The sequence below is a fragment of the Panicum hallii genome, chromosome 5, assembly GCF_002211085.1.
Source record: "Panicum hallii strain FIL2 chromosome 5, PHallii_v3.1, whole genome shotgun sequence".
NCBI lineage: Eukaryota > Viridiplantae > Streptophyta > Magnoliopsida > Poales > Poaceae > Panicum > Panicum hallii.
In genome coordinates, this window is record NC_038046.1 from 22,198,013 (window position 1) to 22,220,154 (window position 22,142).

At 43.9% G+C, this 22,142-nt stretch overlaps 2 protein-coding genes across 2 annotated transcripts; one reads left to right on the plus strand and one right to left on the minus strand.

The window, feature by feature from the left end:
- Positions 1–385: 385 nt before the first annotated feature.
- Positions 386–22,033, minus strand: LOC112891906 (ABC transporter B family member 4-like). The gene is made up of 12 exons (XM_025958909.1): positions 21,887–22,033; positions 6,185–6,239; positions 5,854–6,029; positions 5,314–5,535; positions 4,972–5,210; positions 4,150–4,675; positions 3,788–4,061; positions 2,673–3,342; positions 2,060–2,288; positions 1,704–1,970; positions 1,354–1,617; positions 386–1,266 (listed from the first exon to the last, which is right to left on the minus strand). The coding sequence occupies exons 1-12, from the start codon at positions 22,016–22,018 to the stop codon at positions 622–624; spliced, it is 3,699 nt and encodes a 1,232-aa protein (XP_025814694.1). The 5' UTR covers positions 22,019–22,033; the 3' UTR covers positions 386–621.
- Positions 13,338–14,814, plus strand: LOC112891907. The gene is made up of 6 exons (XM_025958910.1): positions 13,338–13,341; positions 13,425–13,571; positions 13,614–13,761; positions 13,859–13,935; positions 14,469–14,540; positions 14,722–14,814. Exons 2-6 carry the CDS (start codon positions 13,425–13,427, stop codon positions 14,785–14,787), a joined length of 510 nt encoding a protein of 169 aa, XP_025814695.1. The 5' UTR covers positions 13,338–13,341; the 3' UTR covers positions 14,788–14,814.
- Positions 22,034–22,142: the final 109 nt, after the last annotated feature.

Here is a 22,142-nt window from a genome sequence, read left to right on the forward strand (position 1 = left end):
ATCGAGTGGAATCATAGAATGATGAAATATTGTGACTGGACAGTAGATATCTCCTACCCAATTAGATTCATCTACAGATCATGCATGTCGCAATCTGGATCCAGATGCATATTTGAATTGATATCATGCTTGATTAGTATATAAAGTAAATTCATGTTTTGAGCAATATTAAATCCAGATTTTCGAGCAATAAAATTTGAATTCCTTTTCTTCCTGAGTTCAAGCCGAGTGATTTCCCAGGCTGACCATATATTCATTTATCCTTATTCTTTTTTTAGATACCATATATTCATATTGTTGTTAATCTATGGCTCAAATAAATCTTTTCATCAATCGACATAATGAACATGAGCAGTTTTGGAGATATACTTTCAAGGCACCCATCTCGACTCCAGCCTTACAAATTCAGATACCTTTTCGATGAAACAATTCACAAACATTAAACAACATTTTACAGAGATACAGGTGAACAGTGCATGTTGCGGACATGCTGTTGCTCGTGAACAGACTGGGAACTAATTAACTCTTGTAAGCTTGAGTAGCACCCTTTTCCATATTATCCAATCCAAAAGAGAAGGTTCTCAAGCCAGCTGTGAATAATGTGTCCAGGTCTCCATGAGATCACGAAGAACTAGAGCTGAGCTCAACAAGTGAAGCATAGATGCCATCCTTTATCCGCATTAGTTCACCATGGCTCCCTTTCTCGACTACCGTCCCATTCTTCAGGACAGCGATGGCATCTGCACCTCTGATTGTCGATAAGCGATGCGCCACCACCACAGTAGTCCGACCAACGACCACATTGTCTAGTGCCTCTTGCACCACTCGCTCCGACTCCACATCCAGTGCACTCGTTGCCTCGTCGAGCAGCAACACCTTGGGATTCTTTATAATGGCCCTAGAGATGGCAACACGCTGCTTCTGCCCACCTGACAACTGGATCCCTCTCTCGCCGACGATGGTGTTGTACCCATCAGGAAGGGCGGAGATGAACTCGTGTGCATTGGCTGCTTCAGCAGCAGCAACGATCTCTTCTTCGGAAGCCTCCCCTTGCCTCCCATAAGCAATGTTGGCGCGGATGGTGTCGTTGAACAGTACTGGCTCTTGGGAAACTAGCCCCACTTGCTGCCGAAGCCAGCTTACTTTGAAGGTCTGAAGATTAATGTCGTCAAGAAAGATGCTCCCGGAATCCGGGTCATAGAACCTCTCAAGCAGTGCAATCACCGTGGATTTCCCACTTCCACTCTCCCCAACCAGTGCAACAGTCTGCAAGGATAGTGCCACTAAAGTTAAGTTCTGCATCATGTGAAAATGTCTAATAAGCTACTTTTTAGATCTGATGAAAACAACCACCTTTCCAGAAGGAATACTCAGTGATAGATCCTTGAATATTTGAATACTTGGTCGCAGTGGATAACTAAAGCATACATTCTGGAAATCAATGTCACCCCTCACGCTTGCAATGGTCACACCCTCCTCGCTGCTGTAATCGATCTTGGATTTACAGTCAAGAATTTCAAAGACAGAGGTGGCTGCGTCATTAACCTTATTACTGTCTGCACCTATTGCGCTTGATCGGGAGATTCCTTCAGCTCCCAATACTAATACAAAAAAGACCTGACAACCACTGGATCATCAGTTGGCCGAAACATGGAAAATAAACAAATGATGCAGTATGGGTATACATAAGAATGTGTCTGCACCTTAAATATTTCAGGAAATGTTGCCTTTCCTTGCTGAACAAACTTTGCACCAACGTAGAAACAGAGAGCATACGCAAAGTAGAATACAGCTAATGAGAAGCCAAATCCCAAGCCACCAACAACACCTTCCCTTATTCCTTGCCTTATTGGAGATTTACATTTCATCTCATAGGTTTCCATCACATTCTTTTCGGCACAAAATGATGCCACAGTTCTGATGCCGCCAACTGCATCAGTTGCTACTTGACTTGCTTCTTCGTACTTCAACTGCATCGCACCAAGCAATTAGACAAAGATACTTTCTATATGAGAAATGATTATCCAAACAATACTAATGGTTCGTCCATTTTATATACCTTTGCATTTTTATTGACACCTTTAAGAAATAACATCTGAGCATAGGCTTGCAAACCCACAAAGGGGAGCACAAATGTTATAATCAGTGTCATCTTCCAATTTGCTACCATTGCTATTGTGAGGCCTGATACGATAGTTGATAAAGTCTGCACATTAAGTGCTAAGTTATCGCCAACTAGTTGCTTCACGATAAGAGCATTGGTCGATAGCCTGGCACCTATCAATCCACTGAAACAAGAATTAAAGCTTTGCATAGGAATAAATTTTTTTGTTTACTTCCGGTTAGCATTTGTAACTGTTCATCTAAATACATTCATGATAAAGGTTTTTTTTGACAATGAGTAATATGGTAATAATGTACCATATTACTCAATGTTATCATAGAGTTCAGAAAATTATTCCGGGTCAACACATTATAATGTTAAAAGTGTTATTATTTACTCATTGCAAGACTAAGGTGAAATAGTACATTGAAGGTTTCATTAAAAGCAACTAGTAGGATATTGATTTCACGCTTGTAGATTTTGAAAATGGCTATATGGAGGAATATTACTGAGGATGGTAACAAAACATATTATTGCAAAACATCATGTTAACAATATACACACACACCTTGAGTGCTCAGGTTTATCAAACCAATTGATGTCTTGGCTCATTACACTTTGAAACATCAATGATCTTATGCGCTCCACAAGCTTCCCACCTGCTAATCCAAACAGGAAATACTCTACTGGATTCAGAACAAAACTATAAGCGCCCAATGTAACAAACATGCTTGCCCAGAACCTGGAGTCCTTTGGTAGTTTTTCTGGTGGCTCATAAAATGTCTTTATTGCAATTGAAATCAATGTGCCAAATAATGGCAAAATGACTCCATGCATTGCAGCAGTAATAGAACCAAGTGAAAGAACAAAAACCTCTGGTTTGTTCAGATAGAAAAGCCTAGCAATTGGAGCTTTCTTTGGACCATTTGTCATCACATTGTGTGTCTTGTCATCCTCTATGTTCGGAGCAGGACTAAACTCTGTTGGGTCAGGTATCCGAGGCGAGGCAGAGAAAGAGTGCCTATCACTATGCCCAATAGAAGATGAACCTTTACTAACTGACCTCGCAGAGAAACTTTTGCTTCTTGGCTCGGTGTTGATCGTTGTGGACCCAAAATCATTTGTTGATATCATATCATTATCAATATGAGAAGATTCCGCCTCTGGCTGAGTCTCCTGTAGATGAATTAGCTTAGAGTAAGAACCTTCAGGTATCTTCATCAACTCTACATGTGAACCTGCGTTGAGTTCACACAAACAACTGCCAAGTTATCTACCTAAAATATTACAGATCAAATATCATGTCAAGCAAAAGAAACTAAGATTTATTACGACAAAAAAGACAACGTTTTCTGATGATGCCGATATGGATGTGTTGTAGTTAATACAAAGTAATAAATGGAATAACACCTATATATCACAATTAGTTACTAGAAAACATCTTCTATTTAGTGCCTTAATTATGGGATCTCATATTATATAGATCAATTGTGTTCGCAGGTTAACAGATTACAAAGATTAAATAAGTAATCTGTGACACAAACATTAATACGAATATATATTGTCAAACTTAAAATTCTACAGAATACGGGGACAATGTAGGAACAACAAATTATTTAAAGGTTGTAGACAGAGATATATATTTCTAGTTTGTACTTAAGAAAATATTGCCAAATGGTATACCTTGTTCCACCATCTTCCCATTCTGTAAGACTGATATCACATCAGCATTCTTCACTGTGCTCAGACGATGAGCAACAATAATTGTAGTCCTTTGTAACATTACCCTATTCAAAGCTTCTTGAACTACCCTCTCTGATCCCATATCCAATGCACTAGTTGCTTCATCAAGTAGTAAGATCTTAGGGTTCTTTACGATTGCTCTGGCAATTGCTATTCTTTGTTTCTGGCCTCCAGACAGTTGAATTCCACGTTCACCAACCATTGTGTCAAGACCCTGTCAGGTTACAAGCAACACATTATTATTTGTATAGCATAAAGTTAGCAACTAATTTACAATAATGGATATATAAGTTTATTAATACACTTGGAAAGTTATCAATGAATTTGGCTGCATTCGCAAGCTCGGTAGCGGCCTTGATGTCTTCAAGTGTTAGATTTTCCATTCCGTATGCAATGTTCTCCCTGATCGTAGTTGAGAACAACACTGGTTCTTGGCTAACAAGACCAATTTTTCCTCTTATCCACCCCAGCTTCATTCTTCTAATGTCAACTCCATCAATCAAGACTTGTCCAGCCTGTGGATCGTAGAATCTCTCCACTAAACTGATCACGGTTGACTTCCCACAGCCACTCTCGCCAACTAGGGCCATAATAGTGCTACTTGGTACTCGCAATGAAAATCCGATAAATACCAAATATTCAGGTCTAGTAGGATAGCTGAAGTACACATCCTTCAATTCAACATCACCCTTGATGTCCTCCAAAATGATGCCTGTGGTATCATATATGTCAATATCTGGCTGCCGCTCAATTATCTTGAACATTCTATATGCTGCTCCTTGACCTTCTGCGAAAGCTGTCACTGATGGTGTTGCAAGACCTAAGCACCTATGGAACAGAAGCATGTAACTGGAATCAGCAAAGGGTATAAATTAGATATGAGAATGCCTATTTAAATATCATGATTTAAACCTTCTTGGGAAGTTTAATTGATATTGCAACTTATGACAATGTCATCTTAGGAAGTGCAAAATAATATACTTCAAATTTAAAAAAATATAAGATAGATACAATTTACATGAGGGCATGAAGCACACCCATATAAAAACATGGCTCATTTATCACCATTATTATTTCATATTTTAAGAATATTTTCTTGATAATGTGATGCATGAGAAACTTACATCGCACCGATCGTGACAGCCATTATAATAGAAATAACCGAGCCTCCATTATATCCATGCTCAACTATCAATCTAGATCCGTACCAGACTGCCAATCCATAACTGCAAAATAAGGATAGCTCCATGGAACCCAGTCCAAGTCCACTTACAATACCTTCCAATAGTGCGGATTCATACACTTTTCTTATTAACTTGTTATACATTTTTATAGCATGCTTCTCGCCACTGAACGAAACTACCTTCAAAGCATAAGTAGGTAAATTAAACCAAGTTAGCAGAACATCATGGTTACTAGTGACATGTAAGATGAATAACAACAAACACGTGCCTAGTTGCACTAACCGTTCTGATGGCCCCAAGAGTTTGTTCAACAACATTTCCAGCATCACCATATTTTGCTTGCATGTGGGTGGAGAGTCTTATCCTCAACTTCGTTATGATTGCAAAGGAAATAGCTATTGGAGGAATGCTTGAGAGCATAACAAGAGCCAAGAGCCATCCTCTCACAAATGCTATAATGAAGCCACCAATAAAAGTAGAAAGGAGTTGTATGGACCTCCCAACCTAAACAGAAATATGTACACAAACTTATATAAATAGTTAACAGAAAATGGAGCATTTGTGAACTCACATCATTAATAGCAAGACCAAAGGTGATCACCGCCCATTCGAGGTTCGTGGCTCTAACCGGCGGTGATAAACATTTTCAATGCCTGTTCCAAAATGGTAGTGATATGCTATATTATCACTGCCGACTTAAATCCAATGCCCCCCAAACCATTGGTGATGGGCCCTTACAAAACGATGATGAGCTTTATGTAATAGTGAATGTAGTTTATGTTACCACAGTTCATAGCTTTTAAATATCTCAAAATAGTATACCTTCTCCCCTATGGCATCTTGAATGAGAAATGTGTCACCCGCCATCCTTTCGGTCACTTGACCAGTACTCATTTCCATGTCAAAATATGCTATGTCTTGTCTTAGAATAGCCTTGAGATACAGGGCTCTGATTCGTGCTGCTTGTCTTTCTCCAGTAATTGTCCAACATGATACCTCTAGCAAAATATCAAACTACTAAATTGAGAAAGGTTTGTTTCTAACTTTTTGTTTAAGAAAAATTGGTTTTTAGGAAAATTCTTTAGATAGAAAGAATAATGGAACAGTACTTCTTTTCTGATATGATATGATTTTGAATAAGAAATCCACTTACGAAGTGTTGAAGCGAGTCCTGCCCCAATGGCAAGATAGACAAAGTTCATAATCACCTGAAAATAAGAAATGGGAGTTTGGTCAAAGCTAATGATGATGAGCAAACCACCCTGCCAAAACAAGAACAGTTTCACCTGTGGGAGATGTACTACTCTAGTTGCACATTCCCAAAAATTTAATTGACCGGTATACTGTGGTTCTTATATTAGTGCCAGTGATTTATGAACAGTCTCAATGGTTGCTGTCACTCTATGTCATTGTGTGTAGTGCTCCTCTAACATTTCTCCCTCAAAAAGAAAACCTTGTATTATTATCATCATTATTATTATTATTATTTCGTTACTTATTTCAAATCTGAAAATATCGGTGTTTAACCTCCAAGCCCACCGAGGGATACCCCCGAGGTGGTAGATTGTAGGTGGGGTATCGCTGAGATCAGGAACTCGAAGGTGCAAGGAATACGAAACTTTAGACAGGTCGGGCCACCGAGAACGTAATACCCTACGTCCTGTGTGGTGGTTTGTATTGCCTTTGATGTTGTGATGTTTGGAGGAGGTCCTTGCCCGCCCATATATAGTCTGGAGGGACAAGGTTACATGAAAATTCTAGTCAAATACAAGCTTAGGAGTCCTACCCTAGTACTACTTGGGTAGTTCCTTCGACTAATCCTACTCCTGTACGAGTAGTTACAACTGACGTAGGGTGTGGACCATATCCTATCCCTTATTCTAGAATATGTACGCCATGTGTACAGTCCCGTGGCCACAGGTTTGACAAGCCCTAAGCTCTTCGTAGTCGAGTACTGCAGGCTTCCAAGCACTTCTGAAGGCGTCTTCGAGTTCTCCCGAACTCCATCTTGAAGGTGTCTTGTAAGTACTTCCTTGGCTGTATCGAGGCTGTGAGGTGCTCATGCTCCCGAATAGTTGCCAGGTCTTCATTTATATGGGTTGCGATTAAACTCGCACTCCATATGGAGTAACCCCCGAGCCTTAGGTTGAGTCAAAGAATCAGGCTGAGGGCTAAATAAGTCTTGACTCTTCTTTTCTTATCTTCCAAAAATTTGAAAAATAAGCCGTTGATGACATGTGTCCCGCAGCCTCGATTCAAGCCCAAAGGTTTGGAAAAAAGGATCCAAAAATCGTGGCATGGGTTATGAAAAAATTAAGGCTTTATATTGATGGCTTAAATAGGTAAATTGGTTCTGAAATTCGAAAACCTCTTTTTTCGGATGACATCCCTGAAAAAATGATTAAGCAAATAACTTCCCCAAATAATCCCTAAATTGCCACTCAAAACAAATCTTATGCCGAGAAAAAACTGGGCCCGCCATAAAACTGGGCCCGCCGCTGGTTATTGGAGAGCAGTGGAAGATGGAGCTCGCCAATTGCAGGAGATAGACCGCCGAATTGGAGAGGAAATCATGAAAAATATTGAGTTTTGGAATGAACTCAATGCTTTGAAAAAGAAGTGTACCCTTGAGGTATGGCTCTTGAAGGACACTGAAAATCTCATAAACAAGAACAAGCCTATGGCCAAGACTCACTGAGGAAACAATCTGGTGATTGCTTTTGCCTTGCATTGTTTTATCCAGTTGCTTGTATCTAAACTCGTGTGAGTTTTCTTTTGTCGATTGTCCACAGAACTTAATAATATAATAAGCTATAAAGAAGATCTGGTGACTGACGTGAAGAATCTGTAGTACCATGCAACAGATGATGCAGAGAAGTTGCTCAAAGTGCTCCAAGATTCAGGTGCTTAGAATTAAAACACACTAAATGCTAGTAGAAAGTATGTATGTTTGATTTTGTATAGGTGTGCCAACATTTGAATGCAAAGGGAAAAGGGCATTTGTGTAATTTTGTAAAATTTAGGTCCTTTAGTGTTAAATGGGTGAGAATGGGAAGTAAAAATCAAAACGTATAAAGGTTGTTGTGTGAAAAGTCAAGAACTTACTTTTAACCTCAAATAGAGATAAAACTACCTATAGGATGCAAGTGTAGTGTAGAATTCTACATAGGATTTACTTAAAGTTTAAAGTTTTGCCAAGTTTTATGTTAGTTTCAAATCCTTAGCTCTTTTGCAACTAGGCCTTAAAGCAAAGTTGTAGATCTTATTAAACTCTACACTTTTTCTTTTGGGCACATTTTCATTTGAGCTATGGTTTGAAAGTTAGCTAGACTTTACAGTGGAGTCCCTGTATTTTTGGAAAATTACGAGTCAGTCCCTTCATCTACCTCCAGCCCCCCTGCTCTGCTCTATTCTGTCTTCGCTCTGCCCGACGCCCCGTCGCCTTCGCTGGCCATGTGCCGAGCTTCAACTGCTCCGCGCCGCCCCTCTGTGCACCACATGCTACCCCTGCACCTCGCCACCGCTCAACCGACCGCGCTGACCTCTCCCCGCCTTGCCGCGCCGCACTGCCATCCGCCCGAACTGCTTTCCGCCGCTGCTCGCCGTCGTCGCAACCCGACCGGCGCCACCTCCTGCTTCTAGCAGTCCCCACGCGTCACTCCCCGGTCGACCGCCGCTCTAATTCCCTCCGCTGTCTTCTCCCGCACGCGCCACGCTGCCCCTACCACTGTCCGAGCTTCGCCCGCAACCGCCACGCTCGCCGCCGGCCGCCAGCACCAACTATCACTCACTGTGCCCTCTCTTCAACTTGAAGCGCATCCTTGAGCTTCCAGTGTCCTCCCTCTCGCATTCCAGCACCCACATTTCCACGGCATTTCTCTTTCCCGACCACCGCGCCTCACCGGACCTTCGCCGCAACCTCTGGCCGTCGTCGTCAGCCGCCCACGCCGCTTCCCAGCCCCGATCCAGTGCACAAATAGCATCCCCGTCACCCGCTGAAGCTCACCAACCCGCCCAATCTCGCTCTCGTGCACCGGAACGATCGGACCACTACGCCGGTGAGCTCAAGTTTCCGCGCCGCTCGGCCTCGCCGTCGTCCCATCGATCCACCGCCTCTTAGCCCCGGCCAAGCACACCGCCAGCACCACATCATCATGTGGAAGCTGTCTAGCCACTTCCCCGCAACCCTCCTGCCCTCCAGCCACCGGAACGCCGACGACGTCCCTCGGACCTCCGCCGCCCGCCCCTGTTCGTCGTCGTTACGCCGCCTCGGCCCCTCTCATCCCCGACACCGACCACCCCCGTGACCGCCATGAGCTCCTAAACATTTCCCCTCACTTGCCCCTCACCGCCGGTGAGCCCCCTCACCGGAATTTGATCGGCACCGATTGAGTTCCCTGTGTATCCCAGCCAAGGACCCAATTGCGAAGATTCAAAACTTTCTAAGGGCCTTTCTGTAGGAAACCAATACCCCTCTCCAAATTCAAATCAGTCAACTTGTAAAATCCATAGGAATGTGTAGAAAAATCCAAAAATTGCCAAACAAGTTTTTTTGGAATCTAGAAGTCTAATTCTACCACTTTTGTTAATAAAGTCTGGTTTGAAACTAAATGCTTTTTGATTTATTTTAAACTCTAGAAAAAGAGTATCTTGTGCATAACTATTGCATACTAGTTCTTTTTCTTGTGATTTTTGGTGTATAGCCTATTTACGTGATGAGTGAGCTTGTGTAAAAATTTCATACTCACTACTGCTCTGTAGTTTAAGTTCTTTAAACTTTTGCAAATCAAATTTGAAATGGTTTGAATTTATTTAAGCATGTCCCTAAAACTTTCCTGCTTAGATCTTTTTAACATAACTCAATCTGTTGATAATGAGTTCCTAATTAAATTTTCAAGGAAATAAAGCTCTGTTTGCTTAAGGTTTGAATTTAAAACTTGAAATTTGAATTTAAATTCAAATGCTTTAGTTTCTATTTTCAGAAAATTATGAAAAAATCACAATAAGCTTATTGTTAGAAATAAGCTTATCCACCAAAAATTCAAAGTCAGAACCTTTATGGTTTTCAAAATAAAAATCAAACTTGTCAAATTACTTCAAATTAATTCCATTAATATGACAATGAATTAAATACAAATAGTAAAATTGGATCCAACCCCCTTGTTTCATGAGATTATGTTTGTTAATTTGTTGGATTGCAACTTTATTGTGAAGTAAAATCCTTAACTCGAGAACCATCTAATCAAACCATTGCATATCATGTAGAATCCACGACACTCGACGACGGAAACTACGAGCTACTCCCGGAACACGAGCAAGGATTTTTTGAAGATCCTCCGAACATCACCGAGGTTATAACTGAAGCCCTGAACCAAAGTTCGGAAGCATCTGACCTCCTTGACCCCAACCCCACCCAAGAAGGCAAGCCCCGGTGCATAACCCAGTATTTCAAATTACTACATTATGCAATCTTACACTTATATATTATATCTTGCATTAGGTCTAGGAGTTGAAATGAAACCTTAAATGCATGAATCCTAGAAACCTATGTATTGTGCCTGAGTCCTTATTGCATAGATGCTCTGCTAATAGGATCGGTAGAAGTCGGGTGATTTCCTGTCACTCGCGCGATATAGGAGTTGAATGCTTACTATTATGCAATCACTATAAGGATGATGGACGGGGTCATGTGCAATACCATGACTCGGAAGGTTACCCCGTCTGTGTTGATAAAAGTTGTTAAGGTTACAGTGTGTGGTAGTGGTGGCTAAGCGTTTGAAAGTACTACCCACATGCCGCGAAATATGGTAAAGCGGTAAGCCTAGTACCTGATTGGCCCGGCAAATGGACTTATTCCCACCACTCGATATATTGGTTTGTTGTACACACGCACCGACGTGTGGGAGTATGTTTTGCGTAGCAGACAGGAGTACGATCATATAGTCGCGCTTCAGACGTATGTCCTGCACAATTGGTGTGCGTACGGTCCTGCAGTCGCTTGTGGTGGCCCTGATCCATAACCCGGAATATGAGGGAAATGGTTGATTCGGAACGATCTTTGGATGTTCCAAGTGTGTGAGTTAGGTTTACCCTTGCAAGGTTGAAATTCGATTCAGGAATCATCCGTTTCTCGCGAAGATTGAGACTGCTTATTCCTTCTGCCACATAGAGTAAGAACAGTAACCTTATGGAATAATTTGGATGGATGTTAACCTCTACCTTGTTTGTCTAGAATAGGTGCTTACCTAGAATGGTTAATGAGACTAGAATTTGAAGGCTAAAACATAAAAGTAGATCATACTCTTTGTTGCTTTTCAACTGAAATTAAATTCCGAACCATTACAAGCCAGCATAAGTCTAGCTACATGGCTAAGTATACCATGACCCAGTTAAATTTTGCTGAGTATTAGTATACCCAGTCTTGCTAGTGAATTTTTTAGGTATGACCCTTGAGAACCCCACGGATAGTCCTGCATGGCCAACCTCTGTTCCGTTTGGCTGGTCCGTGGAGTGGGATCCGTCCCCGGCTGGCAGTGACCCTCCTGAATGACGCCATACTTCAGGCTGAGTGTGGTGTCAACCTCCGCGACGTGTGTAGTCGCGTGTTAATTTTTCTTCCGCTGTGAACTTGACAAGCATGTTTATCTTGTTGTTTTAAACAATGTTTGTTTATTACTTTAAGTTTGAAACGGTTTGTAATAATGTTTAATACTCTGTGAATTAAAAGTTGATGAGCTGTTGTGCGACTGTAAACTCGCCTTCGTGCGAGGTAAACCTGCTTCGATCCTGTTGAACCGTGGTTGCATCGGGCGGAGACCTGACAGACCAATGGGTTGTTCCGTTTGAAGTGCGTTGGGTTAGTATCGGCTGTATAGCGATGGCTAGCGCACTTGAGCCGGAATAATCCAGGCGGTTTTGCCACAGTAAAGTCCTACTAGCCCAAGGCCAATCTGAACCCACTGGTTGATAGTATGTCTGCTAATTGTTCTGAGGAGAAATTTGCAAAGTATATCAAAGAAGTAAAACCAGTGGCTCAAAAGTTGATTGATAGCTTAGAGCAGGAGTAAACATGATATGTAGTCGATGAACAACCTGTCCATGAATGTAAACATGTATATATGTTTTATTTGTTGTTGCCTGTTGATGTGTTTGGTGTGCTTACTTGTAGAGTAATAACAAAAATCGTAGGACTTAGATAAAGAATGCGGGATGCCCAATATAGAACTGCCCAGAAAGCTACGCTTCTGGAAGTAGTCGATGACTTGGTGTCCAGCGCAAAGTCCCATACAGGGAGAGTAAGTGAATCAGGATGCAATCACTACACCAAAACAGCTCAATTTCGTCGGCCAGATGTAATTTCGTCGGCTAAAATCAAGCCGACGAAAATAGACTATTTATTTCGTCGGCCAGCAGAGGCCGACGAAATTACAACTTATTTTCGTCGGCCCACTCAGACCGACGAAAAAGCTCTCATATTTTCGTCGGCTAAGATCTGGCCGACGAAATAAATGGATCATTTTCGTCGGCCCTACCCTAAGCCGACGAAAATAAGTTTAATTTCGTGGGCTTGTGCTGGCCGACGAAAATACAGGTACCTAGTACCTAATAGCCCGATCGGATCTCATTCTACGCCCCCCACACGCACTGTCTTCTCTCACCCGCGCCCGAGCCCCCCGCCCCCAAGCCCCCCCTGGCCCCGTCGCCGCCGCCGCCGCCTCGGGCGCACGGCCCCCGCGCCGCCGCCGCCTCGGGCGCGCTGCCCCGCGGCCCACACCGCCTCGCGCCCGCGCGGCCCCCGCGGCCGCCGCCTCGGGCGCATGGCCCCCGCGCCGCCGCCGCCTCGGGCGCGCGGCCCCCCACGCGGCTCGGCCCCGCGGCCCCCGCCGCCTCGGGCGCGCGGCCCCCACGCGGCTCGGCCCCGCGGCCCCCGCCGCCTCGGGCGCGCGGCCCCGCGCGGCTCGGCCCCGCGGCCACCGCCGCCTCGGGCGCACGGCCCCCGCTCCGCCGCCGCCTCGGGCGCGCGGCCCCGCGAGGCTCGGCCCCGCGGCCACCGCCGCCTCGGGCGCTCGGCCCCGCGCGGCTCGGCCCCGCGGCCGCCGCCGCCTCGCGCCCGCGCGGCCGCCGCCTCGGGCGCACGGCCCCCGCGCCGCCGCCGCCTCGAGCGCGCGGCCCCGCGCGGCTCGGCCCCGCGGCCACCGCCGCCTCGCGCCTGCGCGGCCCCCGCGCCCGCCGCCTCGGGCGCACGGCCCCCGCGCCGCCGCCGCCCCCGCGCCCCTCTTCAGAATGTATTCACGAAGCTATGCTCCTGAGGTTATCTTCAGAATGTATTCACGAAGCTATGAATGAATTACCTACTTCAGATTGGCTAAGCCATTTTATTTTCTATGGTGCAGATGCTTCTTGCACTGATGGATGAGGCATACACTGGTTCTGCAATAGAAGATTCTAGGGGTAATTCAGGTTCTGATGATAGTAGTCCCCTAGACCTCGCTGACCCAATGTTCCTAGACCTTCTAAAAGATGAGAATGATGGTATTGCCGTAAGTAGTTTCTCCTATACAATAGTCTACTGTTCCCTTCAGGCAAAACATTGGATATCTCCTACAATATCTTCGACATTACAGGTGGCAGTTAACAGTCCACAATCGGACAGATTAAAACAGTCACTGGAAATGGCACCTCGCTTTCTTTCTTTGTATTTTGCAATTGCATTACGGGACGTTAATGACTGTATGTTGCCTACCTTTTCTCATTATAATTACTATTGATATACATACTAAATTACCAACATAATGTTGATGTGAAAAATTTATGTTTGGTTGTTCAGCGCTGTTGTGTGCTCTTATTCCAGTAGTTATGTCAAGATATGCTGCAATGTTCCCAGACAAGGTTTTCTCATTCGAGGTAAACAACTTAGACTTATTCTGAATTTTCCTTGTCTCTTATGTGTTATACTGATGTTTTGTAACTATAGTTAGATACATAAGCTGGGTGCGGTTCGCAACCAAGGATATATTACCTTTCCAATATCTCTGTTTGCTTGATCGGATATAACAGATTAATTCTGTAGGAAATCAATTTATAAGCAATTAATAAACAACATCACAAGCCAAAATTGAAGGATTCAGCATATATGTTGAACTATTGCAGCTGTTGTTTTCACAAAACTTACTAATTCTGAAAGCCATCCTAAATGATGCTATGACTAACTGGAGCAGTCAGCAGTGGTATGTTAAGTCCATCTATTTTATGTTGGAATATGTTGGATGATCAAAATGAAAGAAGTACAAACTGCCAATACCAACCTTCACCTATAATCCACAATGATGGTATATTCATATGGCTTGTCTGGCTTTGGAATTGGTTATTTGCCTAACATGACTTCTGTAAGTTCCATGTTCCCATATTCTAAGTTCCCTTATATTACATTCTTGTAGGTCAGGAAAAGACTGTCGGATTTCATATTGGCTGCCTTCCAGCGGTCTCCTGACATCATTGCAGTACCAAAGGTAATGTGTAAATTTGTGTTCTTTATTTCTTACTATACATACAAGTCAGAACTTCGAAGTCTGAACCAAATAAATGCCCATGTTATGTAGAACTTAGCAGCAATAAGGAGGCCTTTAAAAAGTTTCTTTATATAAGAGTTTTGTTAACAATTTCGCATGATAACTTTGAATCATTCTGCAGAAGCCTATTACTGACAGACTTGGTGAAGCTCATGATTACTTACACAGGTGCATACACGTGAAATGATTACTTACACAGAAATAGTAAACAATGCATGTGTAATATCACTTGTACAGAAATACATACCATAAATGTTACTGTTATATAGGCTCTGAATTTCTACCGTAGAAATTCGTGTTCCATGGAGTAGTTGATTTTCTTTGTGTACTAAATGTGATCAGGGACCATCTGCTTGCCCATTGAGACTTGCAATTACTTCACCTCTCTTCTGCTTCTATATAGCCAAAATGCCAAATTAAGTCACTGGCAGTGTGCAAAGCTGGAGCTATACTGAAGAAGATTCCTCTTTTTTTTAGCAGGCATCTGATTATTTTCGTCGGCCATTAAAGCCGACGAAAATACTTGACGTATTTTCGTCGGCCACTGAAGCCGACGAAAATACTTGACGTATTTTCGTCGGCCACTTAGGCCGACGAAAACGTGAACATATTTTCGTCGGCCGTATTGGCCGACGAAAATACGGTTATTTTCGTCGGTTGCCGACGAAAATAATCCTATTTTCGTCGGGTTTATTTCGTCGGCCTATTTTCGTCGGAGGGCCGACGAAAATAGCTATTTTCGTCGGCATTTGGCCTATTTTCGTCGGCTTCTGGCCGACGAAAATAGCCTATTTTCCTGTAGTGAATACTTTAGATTGCTTTCAAAGGCGTGGAAGCCTCTTCGACTTTCTCACGGTGACTCATGCCATTGGTTCCTACAAACTGTTAAGCTAGTACTCGAAGTAGTCAGAGTCGGACGCAAGTAGTGTTTGCGCTTCGGCCCACAGTACTAGTTGGTAACTAGTAGATAGAGTGTTACCCGAAGTATGGGAGCGAGGCTCCTTCAGTAACATAGAGTACTAGTCGAGAACTAGTAAACACAGCGTTACTACTAGTAAATGCAGCGTTACTGGAAGTATGGGAGCGAGGCCCATTCAATAACATAGAGTACTAGTCGAAAATTAGTAAACGCAGCATTACTGGAAGTACGGGAGTGAGGTCCCTTTAGTAACATAGAGTACTAGTTGGAAACTAGTAAACGCAGCGTTACTGGAAGTATGGGAGCGAGACCCCTTCAGTAACATAGAGTACTAATCGGAAACTAGAGAACGCAGCGTTATTGGAAGTATGGGAGCAGGCCCCTTCAGTAACATAGAGGACTAGTCGGGAACTAGTAAACGCAGCATTACTGGATGTATAGGAGCGAGGCCCCTTCAGTAACATAGAATACTAGTCGAGAACTAGTAAACGCAGTGTTACTGAAAGTATGGGAGCGAGGCCCCTTTAGTAACATAGAGTACTAGTCGGGATCTAGTAAACGCAACGTTACTGGAAAATAATCACGTAGATGCTTTATTTGGCTAATTAACGGGTTCCATTAGTCATTGCCAAACGAGGCGACCACTTTTGGTAGTCACAAGGCTTGGTTGTGACATGGTTCACTGAGCTTAGCCTTGAAGAAGTTGAATCATTTTCTTCTCTCCCAATCCCATCCCCGCTGGCCCTATCCTTAGCCCCCGAGTGTTGGTAATAAAAGCCCATGACATGAGAAATAGGTGACAAGAGATCGGCTGGAAAAAGGTTACGCTAATTAGACTGGACATTCATTGGGCATGTCTGAGAGTAGTATGGTGAGAAAGTCATGATTAACCCGAATAATAAACATAAATGGCGATCCCGACTAAGTGGTAAAAAGGGGTGCTTTTAGGTTTACAGAACCCCTTATTTTGATATATAGTCCCAAAATAATGGTTGAACAAATGAAACACCTAAAAGACCCTCAGAAAAACTCCTTGAATCGGATATTTAATTTATGAATAAATCATTGTTCGGATAGTCCCATCATCTTTCTTCGTAGTCTTTGTTGAGTGGCGGAGCTCCCAAGACCCTCCGAAGGGTTTGACATTTGGAGGTGGAATGCTTGCTCTTCGGGTGCCATGGGCATAGCTTGTGGAGAGCCTCCTCGAATCGTTCCTTCAAGCTGAGGGTTTTCTTTCTTCGGGTTGGTTGTTTCCCGACTTTTGGCTTGCTTTTTTTGAGTTGTACCCAGGTAATCGAGGGGGATATGATAGTTGGTGGGGCTGTAGGCCTCCACCTCGTCGCGATGATGACGTTGCGGGCGTCCCGGCCATCGTTGAAGATAGTGTGAAGGTCGCTCATGGAGCAATCATAAGGTTGCCAAGCTGATGTTGGTGTTGTTCTGGTATGCGCTGCCTGCGCGGCACGCTTGGCGTTCCTAATCTTATGCCGCACTTTTTAGACGTCATCTTCATCTTCGATCTTCACGGTTCCCACAGTGTTGAGAGCATGTACGGGTAGCTCGTGATGGGCGAATGCCCCTGCTGCGTCTGGGTCTAAACCGGGTGTGTCGGAGATGTAGTCGTCGTCGTCGATGTAGTAGTCGTCCAATTGAACATACTCCGATCCTTCCTCCCCTGCGTCCTGGATTTCCTCGATGAACTCCATGAACACCTCGCGATCCAGCGTTGAGTTCTTGGCGGGTTGCTCCTCTTCTCCGTTAGAGGGATTGAGGGACTTGCCTTCCTGGAACGGGAGCTCGTCGGAGTCGATGTCATGGAGAGGTAAGCTATGTCGAATAGCTCGAGGGGTTTCGTGCCCTTCTGACGCATGAGCCCACCTAACTAAGTTGATGTGATCGTTGGGCCTTGGCGGCCGCTTAATAAGAGCCTTGAGGAGTAATCGAAGAGGGGAGCCTCCCGTTGTAGGGTCGCTTCTCCTTCCCCGAGTTGTAGTAGGTAATACAAGTCCTCCTTCAGTTGAGAGAGGGGCTTAGTGCATGTGGCATCAGACCAAATCAAATTCGATCCGGGAGGTGGTAGCTCGTCGAGTGCGTCAATGAAGTCATCAAGGTCATGATCGAAGATTGTCGTGGATGCTTCCAACTCTTTAGAGTCAGAGCGCCGGAGAGCTTGATGCATTCGGTGATGTTTTGGCCGACTCGATCGATTGAAGAAAAGATATCGCTGGTGTCGGCAAGAGGGTGATGAGGTATCGCAGGGCGATTCAGGGTCGAGGGACCTGAGTTATCAGAATGTTGGAGAGCAGCCTCCGCAAGCTTGATGCACCTGATAATGCTGGAGTCCACCCGATCTATTCCGGCGAGTAGGTTGTCGTTGCTGATCCGAGGATGAGAGATTGCCTTGAGGCGGCTCGCGTAGCTTCCGATTAGATCGGAAAGTCAAATTCTGCCGAAACCGTTGGTGACAGCATCAATGTCCCGTTAGGGTGTTGGAGCAGATGCCTTCGACTCCCTGGGGTGTGCAAGGTAGCTGTTGAAAACCCCATGTTCGTTAGCAATGCAGACTCAGGAGCCAAAGGTGAACGATGTGCCCACGTCGGGCATAGCGCTGGTGAAGTTGAAAGATACTATCGAGTTCTCCGATGGATGCTCGATGAACACCCCTACCAAGCACACCAGCCGTAGGTGTTTAACCTCCAAACCCACCAAGGGATACCTCCGAGGTGGTAGATTGTAGGTGGGATGTCGCCGAGATTAGGAACTCAAAGGTGCAAGGAACACGAAACTTTAGACAGGTTCAGATCACCGAGAGCGTAATACCCTACGTTCTGTGTGGTGGTTTGTATTGCCTTAAATGTTATGATTGTATGGTGGTTTGTATTACTTTAGATGTTGTGATGTTTGAAGGGGGTCCCTGCCCGCCCTTATATAGTCTGGGGGGATTTACATGGACATCCTAGCCAAATATGAGCTTAAGAATCCTACCCGAGTACTTCTTGGGTAGTTTCTTCTATTCCGACTAGTCCTACTCTTGTACGAGTAGTTACAGCTGACGTAGGGTGTGGACCATGTCCCATCCCTTATCCTAGAATATATGCGCAGTCCTATGGCCTCGGGTCTGATAGAAAATCCTTTTATTCTCTAGGATTAATTGACAATCATGAAATCTTGTAGTAAAATAGAAATTAAGTACCAATAATGGTTTGTATATGATAAGAGAGTAGTAAGAAGCAAGATAATATATAAAACAAAATTGATAAGAAAAAAATTATGAATAATAACTATCTAACAACTAAGCAAAGCTTTGTAACCCAAACAAATTGCCGAAAGTAAATTACTAGTGAAATTCCTAGACAATTGGGTCACCCGACCTAATTGGTCTTATCACCTGGGTCATTGATGGCCATTCAAGCAAACTCTATTCTTTCTTCCTTCCCAACTTTCTTATTGTGTACAATGAAACTTCATGCAACTGTCATAAAGCAACTAGACAAATATAGAAAGCATTTCTCTGGGGAGGAACAGATTTAGCTGATAAAAAGCCACCAAAAGCAGCTGGCAGATGGTCTGCATGTCAAAAGAGGAAGGGGTCTTGGGTATTGGATCTTGAAGTTCGAAATGAGGCTTTGCTTATGAAGCATCTACACAAATTCTTCAATCATGAGAATCTCCCGTGGGTCAAACTAATATGGGATAATTATTATTAAAATGGGGATTACCAGGAATCATAAAAAATGGCTCTTTCTGGTAGAGAGATATAATCAAGTTGTTTGATACTTACAAAAGGCCTTGCAGCACCACAACCCAACAATGGAAGAATTGACTCTTTTTGGAATGATGTCATGAATGGATTAATTCTTAAGCTACAATCCGAGAACTATGGGGCTTGACCGCTCCTGTTTCATAAAAAAATCACAATGGTCCAAATCCTCTCCTCTCCTCCACAAGGGCGCTATTTGTGTTTGCTTGAGTGGTGCGGAAGCTCAGCACTGCATAACTAAGCCCAAGTCAGAAACTTCCTCTCAGCCAAATTCAAACAAGGATCCTTTTCTCCTTACCCAAAGCCACGACACTCAGTCGACTAGCCACCTTGTCACCAAAGTTAGCCTCATGCGAGACCCACACCCACGACCATAGAATTAGTTCTCCACAACAACAAAAAAAAAAAGAAGATTGCTCTAACCATTAAATTAATTGTGCAAATCCTGAAACCTAATTTTTTCCCCAAAAAACCAAATGGTTCCAATCCAAAATAAATAAATAAATTGCTCTCTGATGTAGAAAAACCGCACTGGCAACAACCTCCCTGCCATTCTTAAGCATGTAGGGCAGAATGAAACGAATTTAACGGTCAGCATGGCAGGGAGCAACGTGTAGTATTCGGAAAGGAACACTATCGCTCGAAAAAACCCTCAGGGAAATGGAATACACACATGGAAAAATCGGTTTCCGGTAGCTAGTGGCGGCATATTAGCCAAGAGCATAAAGGGAAGGGCGAGCTAAAATAGTGACACATGGACACATAGTAACCTCGATAGTCGAGGTGGGACATCAAATGAACATTACATGCATTGGAGAGAGTGGGCTACGCCAAGCTCTGTCCATGTGTGCAAACGCGATGATTTGCTCTGATGCAAGCCGATTGTAGACTGTCATTGCCACCATCGCCCTAATCTCTACTGATGCACATCCCTCCTAGTGCCAAGAAGAAGCTCTAATGAAATGCTAGCAATGCCAATATATTTCCATGTGGAGACAAAGTATTCCAAACATAGAGTCAAAATATTCCAAGCACGGAAATCACATTTTCCATCCACACGCCTACAAGCAGCCGTATCTCCATGGGCGGAATGTGATGTGACAGTAGAGGCGAGCGAGATCAAGGTTGGGAGGGAGGAGATCCTTGGTGGAGATGACGACAAGCTGCCGTATCTCCATGGGTCAGCTAAGGACACACCCAAGGCTAATAGTGACCACACTAGATTATTGCTACGGTCTGTAGAGTGGTAGCAATAATATAATGGAATATGGACAGCACCCCGGCTAGGGCAATTTTTGTCAACTATTTACACACACCCTAAACCATGAAGTTAATTTTTTTACTACTTACTCCTGAATCAGTAACCTTGAGGTCCTATCCAGTCTCCAATACCATGCCATGGCCTGCCACTATCATTTCCTCACCTCAATGCACACACCTCCATTGTTTAAGCTTTGCACATAGTTTTTCAATCGAAAGATTGAGATCAAATTAAAAGTTTATTAATTTATTTAGGAAGAATTTGGGAAGTAAAGGGGACTTGAAAGTAAGAAGAGATTTATGTGATTCCACTTTCACGTAGAAGGGCAAGAATGCAGTGAGGGATATATATATATCTAGAAAACACAAGGCCAGAGGTCCTGCATCCTTTCATTGAACAGGTTAGGGAAAAGGTGGTGGTGACGTGGAAGGGAATCCGAAGACAGTGTCATTAACAAAAGGGCGAGCCCACATAAAAAAAAGAATGCCCGAACCCTTGTATTCTATAGGTCCTTGTCCAACCTATACATTTGTTTGCGGTTTAGTTTTTTCTTCTACGCCCACCTAGAAGGCTAGAACCGTGGTTGAATCTCTGCTAATTGCCCTACCTCCCCTATCATAAAAAAATTATGTGCTTTTCCGTAGAAAACAAAAAAATGTGCCCACTATGTGAGCGAAATTCCACTAGAAAATTATACAAAAAATAAAAATGACCCAAAATAAATCACCTTGCTCGATAAAAACTCAAGAAATATTCCGTTCCTAATTTAGGGGCATATTAACCAAACTCGTCTTCAGACAGGTGCTAAAATTAAGCAGCATCCAAAGAAATGAGCTTGTTTCATGTTAAACTCAAAACAGTTCACATCGTAAAATAATTTCTCACGAGACCTGGTAAATTTAATAAAACTCGTGCCAAAGCTTAAAAAGATTGAGCGGAGAATGAAGCTTATGTTTGTCAAGTAGAATAAAAATTTTCACGGAGATTCGAGTGGATAGAAATCCCTAACGGAGTTCGTTGGTTTGGTATGGCGCCGACATTGTGATGGCATTGGCGTAAAAATCTGTGTCAGCCACCATCTAACTAGTTATGTTATAAGTTAAGGTTTTAAATAGCTGCTTATAGCTATCGCTATAGCCAGCTATAACTGGTAGGAAGAACAGCCGATATGACTTTTAGCCCACTAAAATCGGCTATAGCCCACTAAATGCTGGTTATAGCTCGCTAAACACCGTAACGGTGGTCTTGCCGCTAAACGTCTTAGCTGGCGATTTAAAACTATGGTTCTAACGAGTAACCAGATGAACAGCAAGAAGAATGCTGCGCACATGCACGTGCCTACTTACCTTAGAGACCCTGTGCGCGACGTTGGAGGAGCCATCAGCGGAGCCGAAGGCGTCGATGACGTCGCCCAGGATGAAGGTCATGAGCGGCCGCGCCATCCCGTTGGCAACCGCCGCGGCCGCGCCCACGGCCATGAGCGCGGCGTCCGTCCTGTCCGCGAACGCGAACAGCCGGTGCAGCGGAACGGTCCCGACGGCGGCCGCCTGCTTGTCCGCCGCCGCCGGCCTCTCACGGCCGCCGGCAGCTCTCTCGCCGCTC

Bases quoted from the DNA above. Each gene is read 5' to 3' on its own strand.
- LOC112891907 (XM_025958910.1), top strand. From the start codon at position 13,425: ATGCTTCTTGCACTGATGGATGAGGCATACACTGGTTCTGCAATAGAA. The intron at 13,572-13,613 runs GTAAGTAGTTTC...TGTTCCCTTCAG, and splicing joins ATGAGAATGATGGTATTGCC to GCAAAACATTGGATATCTCC. The intron at 13,936-14,468 runs GTAAACAACTTA...ACATTCTTGTAG, and splicing joins ACAAGGTTTTCTCATTCGAG to GTCAGGAAAAGACTGTCGGA.
- LOC112891906 (XM_025958909.1), bottom strand. From the start codon at position 22,018: ATGGCCGTGGGCGCGGCCGCGGCGGTTGCCAACGGGATGGCGCGGCCG. The intron at 4,062-4,149 runs GTATTAATAAAC...GTAACCTGACAG, and splicing joins TCATTGATAACTTTCCAAGT to GGTCTTGACACAATGGTTGG. The intron at 1,267-1,353 runs GTGGTTGTTTTC...CTATCCTTGCAG, and splicing joins TGAGTATTCCTTCTGGAAAG to ACTGTTGCACTGGTTGGGGA.